The sequence below is a fragment of the Pseudophryne corroboree genome, chromosome 4 (assembly GCF_028390025.1).
Source record: "Pseudophryne corroboree isolate aPseCor3 chromosome 4, aPseCor3.hap2, whole genome shotgun sequence".
Taxonomy (NCBI): Eukaryota; Metazoa; Chordata; class Amphibia; order Anura; family Myobatrachidae; genus Pseudophryne; species Pseudophryne corroboree.
The window spans coordinates 787,039,704-787,052,254 of record NC_086447.1 but is presented as its reverse complement, the minus strand read 5'-3'; the positions used below and the strand labels follow the sequence as shown (position 1 = coordinate 787,052,254).

The window sequence follows — 12,551 nt, the reverse complement described above, 5'->3', positions numbered from 1 at the left end:
CTCCTCTGAGTGCATGGGAAATGGCTGAAACCAGTCAGGTCGCCTTCTCCTCCTAGATAAAACTTCGACATTCATTAGTACATATATAGGTTACATTCATATTTTTATTATTTTTATTATTTTCTATAGTTTGTATGCTGGCCGTAACTGCTTCCACATCTACATATGGCGGTGTACTTGCTTTCTCTTTTTCTTCCTACTTGTTCATTGTTGCTACAAGTTCAAATAGTTCTTATATTTCCGTTCTTGTCTTATATGACTTTGGTTAGACATACCACCTGCAATACCTTAGGATCAAACTCACCAACCCCAGGGGATGATGCCCTATCTTCAGCAGTCATACGTACCCATTCATTGCAATAAGCCTCCGTGTAAGAACCATATTTATCACAAATAATCACTTTGAACACCTAGTTCACTTTGAACACCTAGTTCTTATAAACCTTGCTGACCCTCTGGGCCGCACCTCTTCTGCCTCAACCCTGGCTAAACGTCTCCCGCTTGAGCAACTGGCTCCCATATTTGTGGGTCTTGCCCTCTCGGCCGTTCCCACAAACACCAAAATACTCAATGCAAGCAGACAGTGAAAGTTACTCGAGCGCCTTTCACCCGCTCTCGCCCATTCTGGCCAGTACAACGATACACTGTCGATAGTGGATCGCAATGTACCCAACTTAGGGCTCCTATAAGACCTTACAGCACCGCAATTTATTTTGGTGGAGGTTCTGTTGGAATATTTTCCTGAGAGAGGCAGCGAAAAATTCCTTTTCGTTATCTTTCCACTGGAATTTTTGTAGAGTGAAAAAAAAAAACAGTTGCCTAATAACTATTGCTTCACCCTTTCCAATGGAAGTCCACCAGGGAGATTTCCCGACGTTATCAAAGAAAAACCCCTTGTTTACACAATCACGCCTGCGTATGCTTTCCACAGCGCCTATGACACAATAGTATCACATTATGCTGTGTAAAATACACGGGCGTGTGGTTCAATCGCACAGCGTATAGATACTAGTTATCTATCCGCCCTACGATCGCTGTCACCTGGAACACTTAGTTCACTTTGGGACACACAGTTTACTTTGAACACTTAGTTCACTTTCACGTAAGGTTGCGAACCCTACGACACTGAGCCTCTACTACAGGCCTGGCCAACCTGTGGCTCTCCAGATGTTGTGAAACTACACATCCCAGCATGCCCTGCCACAGTTTTAGCATTTCCTAATGGCAAAACTGTGGCAAAGCATAATGGGACTTGTAGTCTTAGAACCGCTGGAGAGCCACAGGTTGGCCAGGCCTGCTCTACTATCTCAGTGTCACCTACAGGATCCCGAATTCCGGGGTTCAGCTCCACTCACTCCGCTTTCACTCACTCAAATACACCTTGTTTTTCTTTTCTGTACAGAAAATACCACTCCCTCCGATTGATGGTTTTAACCCACAGGCAGTACCGTCTAAACAAAGTCTTATACTAATCTGCTTTTGAAATCGGATAGTTATGGGCTATTGTATTAAATGTATACTATCCCGCCTTTAATTGAACAACTATCATGTGATTTGTACTTTGCGCCCGAAATCCTACGCAACCTTGCGTAAACACGTGACCGTGCGTGCCTTTTATGCCACGTGTGCGACCCTGTACTTTGTCCATACCACGTGTACAAAAGTGCATCCGCAATAAAACAAACCACACAGTCTCTATAAATATGAGCAATAAAAGCTACTATCGCTCATAAACACAACACCCAGTTGTTTCCATATAAACCTAAGCGACTAGGCCAGAACTGCGTTTTGTGTTTTTATAATTACTCCCTTAACACACTAATTCAAATATATATATATAGCAAACAAATGTATCCGATTTCACACAGATCTATAATGACTGCAATAATCTATAATTTAAATGATATGATTCAGATTGGATAGCTATCTTGCAGAACTTACACTGATATAAATATACACATAATTATAATAATATTATATATATATATATATATATATATATATATACCATTTACTGCCCTCCTATTATATACCCCACCTCTTCACTGCCTCTAATTTGCATAGCAAAGATATTTGCTTTTCACTACTAAAAAAAAAAAAGTAGTTACACAGGTTAATTTGGATTTCAATGACTCCACATGTCTTGGAAGAAAAGAAAGAAGAAGAAAAACAAAACCTCTCTTTCCTTTTTCTATCTGTGTGCAACCCCCCACTTGATGTAAGGTAATTACCCACAGACAAGAAAAAAAAACATTCACTTATCTCACCATTACTCTCACTAGGCCCAATTGAAACTATTTGTAATTGATTATGGCATGGGTTACATAAATTTATTGGTAACTCATAAATGGTACTGGATTTGTAGATATGTGGAAACTTTGTGACAAAGGAAACTGATTGTTCTGAGCAGACTGAAAATCAGCTATTTAGAAAGTGACCTTCCTAAAACGGCCACTACTCCTCCCCCTTCCACATCCATGAGGTTTACACAAGATGGTGGACACGCCATGTGGCTAGGCCAAAATGGAGGGCAGACCATGCGGCTCCTTTGTCACAAAGAAATCACACTCTATACAGTTTCCAAAGTTACTGTAGGCCTGAGTTTAAAAAAAATATACACATTTTCTCAGCATGCTAATACAACTATATCATGGCTATGCAGCAACTTTTAAATGTACTTTAAATCTACTTAACGGATAAACAATCCAATCTGAATCAAACACAATATGACTTATTTGAACTTTGTTTTGCAACAATAAAAATATGCTGTAGCATCTTAAATATTGTGAGAAACACACTGTCCCTTGATTTTCATATCAGCGGCTTACTGGTAACACAACAGAACACGTGGATGTGATTCATCAGCGTCGCGATGCGTCCATCGTTAACTGGTCGATCGCAGCGGCGCCTGTACAGTGCATCATCAAGAACGTGATATCGCGGACGCGCCCCCATCTGTAAATGTCAAATTGCTTTCTAACAAATATTTAAAATGCCCGCTCTAATATATACTGTAGACGCCTGCGCATCTTATTACCATGTGCTATGAATGTGCGCTATACATCGCAAAACACTGCATCCCATAAGAGAAAACAATACACCCACACAATATCTGAGTTCCAAGGCTCATTGATGTATATATTTGTTATTAAAAGGATATGTATTCAATATATCACAATGTACAGTATATATATATATATATATATATATATATATAGTTACATGGTTACAATTTACACAGTAAGCAGTTAATACAAATTAATTCAAATACATACATGGCCAGTAATACATCACCATATTTTGCTCAAAATGCTCACTACGCTCCATATCACTCTCTCTCTCTCTCTCTCTCTCTCTCTCAGTAAAATCATGCAGCCACTGGACAGACAGCATCTCCATCATCATCTGGGACAAAAAGAACAGCCAGCTCTTGTGTCTGCAATCAGCTATATACTTTGTAGTTTGGGGGAGTGCACAGACTAGTCTAGGGGAGGGACCTTTCTCATTCATGATGAGTCACTGGTCAGTTCATATGCAAGCAAGGTCCTGCCTTGATGGTGTAATCACTGGAGATAGCCACTGGTCAAGCATGCTTTCTTCCAGGAAATCCATTGTTCTAATAAGAGTGACTTTAACTTTCATACATTTAATCATATCTACTTGTTGCAATGAGCTGCAACTTAATAACAGGCATCAAATTGATATACACATTAATCTGGTTGCTTTAATACCAAACACGACATGTCCATCTTGCTTCGTTCCAATGATACACATACATGACGTTACTCCATTATATAATTTGAAACTTTATTATGTCTGGCGCTTGATATGTTCAAATTATGTGCTGTATAAAATATGTGTCGAATCTATCTCTGTGTAATATTTTTGACTTCGACAATCTAATTAGCCTGCAATCTAGGGGTATGTATGTCTGACTGTCTATTGCAAAAACTGATAGGCTAATGCACCTACTATATGTACCTATATGTTCTTGTCTGTCTCTTTGATTTCCTGCTATGTACTGCCTACTGGATGTGTAAGATTTGGTTTGACTTATTGGTTACCTCCCTGACACTGACTACTCCTCAGTTTTAGCATTCAGTCTCCAGTAACTGGGATTATTAGTCCTGTTCATTATCCTACAGCAGCTGCGTAGTGGTGTATTTATTTAGTCTATTGATACTTTAGTCATGCGTGGATTCTTACAAATGTGCTACCTTTAGATGTCTAGGTAACAACAACCAGAATGCTATGTGTGTTTCTATGCATTGGAGTCTAGCCCGTTAACACATGTCTTGGTGGCAGTGGAGCTACAGGTGGGTGTAAGGTACTTTTACTGGGTGCAATAGAGTGAGTAGACAGCAGTAGCCCATTTGGAACTTGACACTGAAATTAAATTTTTTAAAACAACCTATGCGCAGACCTTTAAATAAAATGTTAATGATGACTTAATAAGGTTAGTAGGGGTTGGGATTGTGTTGCCGGCAGTCGGAATCCTGGAGATCAGCATACCGACCCCAGGATCCCGGCCACCAGAATGCCATCTGTGGGGGTGAGCCCAATGGAGCCCCTTGCTGGCTCGCTGCGCTCATCACAGAGTGGGCTTGGTGGACACCCACGAGTGGGAATAGTGCCTGTGCGTTGGCATGCCGACCTTCAGCATTACAAGCGATCGGAATCCTGGGGTCAGCATCCTCACCGGTGGTCATGTGACTATGCCCTTTGTAGTATCAAAACCTTTAGTGGTTTTATTGATCATTATTAATATTACTTTTTAATTTAGATTATTTTCTGTTCTCTTAAAGACCAAAAATCAGAGAAAATACCATTCCCTCTTAACACTGAGAACGTTTTGGAACCATTTTCATTTCACAACTGGCTAGAGGAACATCGTTTGGAAATAATTCAGAAAAAACATGTTTGTTTGTTTGAAGATCTTCATGAGACAAAGGTACAATAGCATGCAGCATGTACATCTTATTAGACCTCACCTCCTCCCCTGGCCATACATGAGAGCCTTCTCCTGACTAGTAGAAGCGGCTGCTGGAATCACTTGCTTCAAGAACCCTCCCATCATAGATTAAGTTATTCAGTAGGCCAAACTGTCTGGCAAAGTCTCCTGCAACACTGCCAATAATGTTAACTTGTCCAATTGTCTAGTTTCAGTTTGATATTGTGACATGTCTCTAGTGTTGAAGTGATTTAGCTTGAAGTACTGTATTCAAGTTTTAGGAGCATCTTATAGCAAAATTACTACTAGTAATAATCCAGGATTTTGTGATATCTATGTTTGAGCACATCTGGTTAAATCAAAATAACTGAGGTACTAAATAAGTCTCTTGTGCTTAAGTACAGTATGGCTGTCCTTAAAACCTGGACTGTTAGTGTGCCTTGATGACTGTGGTTGGGAAACACTGTCGTATAGGGAACTGTTGACTGTCTGCCACCACTAAATTGTTTGCAGCAACCACTGGCATAACTACCATGGGTGCAGGGGGCGCAGCTGCTATGGGGCTCGAGCTGCTTCCAGCGCCCGCTGCTCCCCCTGCACTCAGATATTGGCTGTCTCCAAGGCCCACTGCTCCCTCCTTCACCCCCGCCCGCGATTTGAATAGCCGCAGCAGCGGATAGCGGGGGCCCTTCCTGGCCAGCTCCAAGTCTTGGCTGCCGGTGCCACGATTTGCGGGTATTTCTATCTCTCCCTGACACCGTCGCTCTCTCCCTCTTTCTTCCTGACAGTTTCTCTCTCTGACACTCTCCTCTCTCTATACGTAATACTGCCTCCTCTCCCTCTCTCTCTCTCCTTCACTGGCACTGTCACTCTGTCTCTCCCACACTCTCCCTGATACTGCCCCCCCCCTCCCCCCGACACTGCCTCTTTCTCTCTCTTTCCCTGACACTTTATCAACCTCTTTCTGACACTGTCTCTATCTCTCCCAACACTGTCTTTCTCCCTCGCTCTCTCCCTGACACTCTCACTCTCTCTCCCCCTGACACACTCCCTCTCCCCCTCCCTGAAATCCTCTCTCTCTTTCTTTCTTTCTCTCTCTCTTTCTCTCACTGACACTCTCACTCCCCTCCCTCTCTCTTTTCCTCCCCCCTGTTCTCTCTCTCTCTCTGACACCCTTTCTCATGCTTCTTTCTCTCTTTTTCTCATTCCCTCTTTTTCCATGAAACTCTCTCTCTCCCTGACCTCCCTCTCTCCCTCTTACTTGCTCCTCTCTCTTTCTCTCTCTCTACCTCCACAACCACTGTGTGTATGTCTCTCTCTCTCTCTCTCTCTCTCTCTCTTACTCCCCTCACTCTCTCTCTCCGGCTCCCAAAAGGGGCATTGTAGTGACAATTGTGTGTGTGGGGGGAGGGAGGGGTTGCCCTTTCAAGATTTTGCTATGGGGCCCCCACATTTCTAGTTACGCCACGGACAATAAATAAACTTAAATCTTAGTTTATCAGAAAAATAAAATATGTAATCTTAATTGAATTACCATGCCATTCCTGTGGTTTCAGCAGAAGTGTCCTTCTTTTTAATATAAACACCCTTATATTATGAATTGCTTTTAATCAGGAATGGACTGGGGGCAAGAACTGGCCCAGCATTCTTTGGCATGCACACACGGAAAAAGGGGCATGATTACGCATCATGGGGGGCGTGCCGCAAACTACGGGGCATGGCCTTTGGGCACTCCCCCATCTCAGCATGTCAGCTAAGCAGAGAATCGGAAGGCAGAGCTGCATGACTAGGCCTTCGGGCAGGTGGACCACTTCTTCATCTGCTCTTTTCTCATTTGCTAGAAGTGCTAAATGGCCAATCCAGCCCTGCTCCTAAATATACTGTAGTAACTAGTTTTGCGATCAGATAGTCGCCGCCTATAGGGGAGTGTATTTTAGCTGTGCAAGTGTGCGATCACATGTGCAGCCACCCTGTACAAAAACAGTTTGTGCAGTTTTTGAGTGGGTCTGACCTTACTCAGCCGCTGCGATCACTTCAGCCTGTTCGTGCCCGGAATTGACGTCAGACACCCGCCCTGCAAACGCTTCAACACGCCTGCATTGTTCCAAACACTCCCAGAAAACGGTCAGTTGCCACCAACAAATGCCTACTTCCTGTCAATCTCTTTGCGATCGCCCGCGCGAATGGATTCTTCATTAAATCCATCGTTCAGCAATGATCTGCTTTGTACCCGTACGACACGCCTGCGCATTGCGGTGCATACGCATGCGCAGTTCTGACCTAATCGCAGCGCAGCGAAAAACCTAGCGAGCGAACAAATCTGAATTAGGCCTAATATCGGACAAGTACAGAGTCACTAAACATAGCTACATCAGCAGATGACACTGAGATAAGTATCAGGGTGGACGATAAATGCAGGATTTGGGCAGTCGAGGATTATTAAAGTAATAAAAGCTTTAAAGTGAATGCATAAATGCTAGGAAAATGTAGCCTTTGCTTTGTGGTTTCCCATTGCCATGTTGTGTAGGTCTTACTTACAGTATATGAAATAACAAAATTGCACACTCTTTCCTTTTCAGGCAGCACTCTATGGATCTGGACAAACTGAAAATAGCACATCTGACACAGATACCTGGCTTTGGCAACTGGTGAGTTTGAGAATGTTATCTAGAACTAGCCTACTGCATCCTCCTGATAGTGACATTCTCTTTACCTATCTCATCTATACAACCTGTTCTATAGTAATATTTTCTTCTTGCCACTCACCTGTAAATAACCTACAGACTTAATTTTAAGATACTTTTAAGCTAAGGGGGTAATTCAGATCTGATTGCTGGGCTGCGTTTTTTTCTGCCCTGCGATCAGATAGTCGCTGCCTACAGGGGGAGTGGGTTTTCGCTGTGCAGGTGTGCGATCACATGTGTAGCAGAGCTGAACAAACTTATTTTGTGCAGTCTCTGCGCAGCCCAGGACTTACACTTCCACTGCGATCACATCATGCTGATCGGGACTGGATTTGATGTCAGACACCCTCCCTGAAAACGCTTGATCCCACCTGCGTTTTTCCGGACACTTGCTGAAAACGGTCAGTTGACATCCACAAACGGCCTCTTCCTGACAATCTCCTTGCAAACGCCTGTGTGAATGGATTCTTCACACCATCCCGTCGCAGGGCGCCGATGCCCGTTGCATCTGTGCATCAGATCAGAACTGCGGTGCATACGTATGCGCAGTTCTGATCTGATTTTCCACTGTGTTAAAATGCACAGCAGCGATCAGATCTGAATGACCCCCTAAGTCTCCTCACCTAAACCATTCACCAGCTCCCCTTCCTCAGACATGTATGATTTCATCACAAGATACTGTACTCTCCCTCTTGCCCTATTATATCTGCCCCTGACATAGGCCTCTCTTCGTCTTCTCCCCCTTAAAACTCCGAAACTTCTCCTATGCTTCTCCACAGTAATGGAACTACCTATATCATTAATTCTTTCCCAAACTTAACCTTTAATTGCTATCTTAGCACTTACCTTCATATAGCCTATTCAACCCCCACTGGAAATTACAGCCTCAGAGTCCTCTATCAGCTACAGCTCCACTGATGGTGAGATGAATCAACCCTTCTAAAAGGGACAAGAGGAGAAGTTCACATAGCAGCCAATCAGCTTACATTTATCAAGTACATTCTACAGTATGATAGCCAGAAGCTGATTGGTTGCTAGGGTCAACTTCTCCACCTGTTTTCTTTAGAAAGTTTGATACATCTCCCCATGAATCCCACTAACTCCTATTGTCTTGCCAATTTCTCTTCCTCTAGACCAGTGGTTCCCAAACTCTGTCATTACAGTCTAGGTTTTGAGGCTAAATGCTTGAGTATATTGGGGAGGGGTGGGCTGCACACCCTAATTCTAAACATAATGAAAGGTGAGACTTGTAGTGCCATACAGAAAAAAGTAGTAAGCACTGCTAATCACATACCCTCCAACATTTTACACAGAAAAATTGGTACAAATTAGGAAAGGGGGTGTGGCCATGGGTAAAGTGGGCGGGGTCACATCCCTTTCCCTATCGTTTCAATTAAAGTTTGAAGAGACAAAAATCGGTACAGCCCATAAAAAAAGGTACTGTACCTGCCAAAAAGGTACAGTTGGAGGGTATGAAATCAGAACAATTATAATAAACTCTGCAATTTAACATGGAGTGAAACTGAGGTGTTTAGCATAATTCTGGCCAAAAATATGGGCCCACCTACAACAACCAGTTGACCTCATCACATAGGTCCCTAACATTCCTAAAGTTCAAATCCAGAGCATGGAACCCACTGGGTCAGCACAACCCAATCGCCCCATGATGCTTGGGGCATTTAAGTGCTCTGGAAACTCTGCTCTAGACTATAAACCAGTCACCTCTAGTCCAGAGATCTCCTCAATATCACAATTGAAATCATTAGCTTCACCTAAGGATCTTTTAAAACGTCTCAGCCAGTAATGAATACACCTGTTCCCCAGCTAGGAGATCTGTACAATATGCACTGTTACTGAACTGGAATTGGGAAACACTGCTATAAACTGTCATGAACAGGTTTGCATATCCTTTGTCAGCCTTTTATGCACTTTTTCTGTTTTTATGTGTTTCGTATTTTCCATAATTTGTAATTTGTCAACAGTTTTATGACATCTTACAAATATACAATGATAATGGTAAGTGTGTGACAAATGTTATCCCTACAGCTTTGTGTGGTGATGCCAAAGCACTGTAATTAAATATCTAAGTATGATTTTCTCTGTGTTCCCCCTGGAACACATAGTATGATACTATGTACTATAATCTTATTCCACTAAACTGATATAAGTAATAACAAACGTAAATTACTTTTTAACAATCTGATAATATACATTACAGGAGGGCTCCTCTTTTGTAACTATGGGTGACAAAGAGGTGAATCTCACTACTGGAGACAGTCTTCTCATCCCACAACAGACTCAGTAAGTGTGTACATTTAACATGAAAACTAAAACTTATATGGTTTAATTGAAAATTGCACATCAATCATATCTCCTGCATTCAGGTAACTAATAGAGCAAACTGCAGTGTGCAGATAATGTATGACAACATTGTAATAATGCTATTTATCAAGCTCTGAAAACTTTATGTTTTTGGAGCATGACTGCAGGAACTAACTCCATCTTAGCTCGCTCCTATCTATGGAACAAACATCTGGAGTGCAAGGAGGGATCCACTTGGATCAGCTTACTTGGATCAGCTTACTGGAGCCTCTGTCCTAATGGGGGTGGACCAGTCATGTGGTGCCCGTGCGGGAAGATCCAGGGTGGGCCGACGTGCACATGGTGCCTGTTTTGGTTGATAACATGTGGCCCCATTTATCAGAGCCGTAACTAGACTTTTTGGTGCCCTGTGCCAGAGAGAGAAATGGCGCCCCCCCCCCTTCATTTTCCCAACAGGGACATTAGGCGCATGCCTTGTGGGTAAGGGGCATGCCAAGATTGATCCCAGAGAAAGCCCATGCTATGATGCCCCTTTCCTCATTTTATATATACACTGCAAGAAAATGGATTTGGACACAAATCATCTTTATACCACATTCATGCACTTAACTTGAGAGCTTGTTGTTATTCAGTTACAATACCCTTTATTAAATAACACATTTCAATATACTGCCATACCCAGGATTCAAACCTATGACTTGTTGAACCCTAATTAGACACCCTACTCATTGAACTATTTAATCCTGCATAAAAACTATGAACATTATATGAAGCTACTGATACTTTGTAAAAATAATAATCAGCATGGCAAACGAGCAGGTCTATGTAGTGTGCAGCCGCACATCCAATCCCTTGCAGCCACACACTACATAGATCTACTCCGCCGCAATGTTGATCATTTTTTCACAAAGTACAATGTAAGCTTCAAATAGTTTGAATTCTCTATCTTAGAATTCTCTACCTTTCTATGTAAGGGCAGATAGCTCAATGAATAGAGTGACTGCAATGCCAAAGGCAATGGGTTCGAATCCCAGGTATGTTAGCATCTTGAAATGTAATAAAGGACAGTGTGACTGAATAACAAAGAAATCTCAAGATGAGTTTATAAATGTTGCATAGGTATTAGCGACAGAAGGGGTGTGGGAAGGAGACGGGTGGTCAGGAGATTCTGGGCTTTAAAAAGGGGGGAAACTGAAAGTGAAAGTAATTAAAACACATACTTGACAATTGCCACCAACAGCGCCCCCTACCTTGCAGCGCTATGTGCGGTGCCCCCTCCGCACACACCTAGTTACAGCCCTGCCATTTATAGTCATAATTGTTAAGTGCAAAAGAATCTGCATGTATTAAAATTACTTTGCCACTTAGCCTGTAGTATGCTTGGTGTAATAAGCAAAAAATAATAATATATTTTTAAAGAATTATAGTTTCCCTAATTCTAAAAATAAATAATATAATGTGCCCCTAATGTTTCATTTTCTTTTCTTTTAACTTCCTCCTTGATGCTAGACATGCCCACTCTCTGGCAAGTCTTGGGGGGTGGGGTGGGTGTACTGTTGCCATGGCTACATGCCACACCTTACACCCCTGGTGCTGCCCATGTGAGGCCACCTCTACAATTTTTTCCAGTGCCACCTTTCATTCCCAATCCGCCCCTGTGTCCTACCACAATATAAATACCACTTACTATCCCACTGCAAACAGGAACATTAGGTTTGGTTGAATTTATCATTAAATTGATGACTAGACCCCCAACTTGCCCCAAGTAAGATAATAATTTTTTCATTAATTAATTCCTGGGCTGGAGTATCTTACTTTTAGCTATATAAACTGGAGAGGAAGCCCTGCAAAGTATATGTTATTAAATCAGCATTCCCATGCCAAAATATTTTCTTTGTTTTTAGATATAAAATACTGTTGCAGGCTTTAATATTTATAATGACATCGGGGGTCATTTCGAGTTGATCGTAGCTGAATTTAGCACAGCTACGATCATCTTCCCTGACATGCGGGGGGACGCCCAGCATAGGGCTAGTCCGCCCCCCCGCACAAATACAAAAGCATCGCACAGCAGTGATGCTTTTGTATTTGTGGAGTAACTCCCGGCCAGCGCAGCTTCTGCGGCTGGTCGGGAGTTGATCGTTGCTGCCACTGGCCGCAGCGGCTGTGTGAGCAGTCACGCAGCTGCTGCGGCCCACCCCCCCAATGGTCCGGCCATGCCTGCGTTGGCCGGACCGTGCCCCCTAAACGGCGGCTTGACGCCGCCATCCAGCCCCCTCCCGCCCTGCGATTGCCTCTGCCTGTCAATCAGGCAGAGGCGATCGGTACTGAACGATGGCCTTCGGCCATCTGGCATGCGCTGGCACATGCGCAATTCTGACCCGATCGCTGCACTGCGATAAACTGCAGCGAGCGATCGGGTCGGAATGACCCCCATTGTTCCTTGTTTCTTCTTTAGGTTGCTGTTACTTATTAATTGCTTTACAGTGTATTGTAATGTAAGTGCCATGGAAACAACAGTCAGATGGAACATATTATATTCACAGAGAGGCTTTGGATGCACCTCTCAGCTCTGTTTTCACTGTTTTCACTCC

The 12,551-nt window shown here is 42.9% G+C and overlaps 1 protein-coding gene across 1 annotated transcript in view; it reads left to right on the top strand.

Annotated features, from left to right (window-relative positions):
* Positions 1-12,551, top strand: part of HAAO (3-hydroxyanthranilate 3,4-dioxygenase) — a 177,309-nt gene that overhangs the window by 149,548 nt on the left and 15,210 nt on the right. Inside the window, exons 7-9 of the mRNA XM_063919809.1 lie at positions 4,806-4,951; positions 7,531-7,599; positions 9,854-9,936. Of these exons, the coding sequence (XP_063775879.1) occupies positions 4,806-4,951; positions 7,531-7,599; positions 9,854-9,936 (298 nt within the window). The remainder of the gene's footprint in view (positions 1-4,805; positions 4,952-7,530; positions 7,600-9,853; positions 9,937-12,551) is intronic.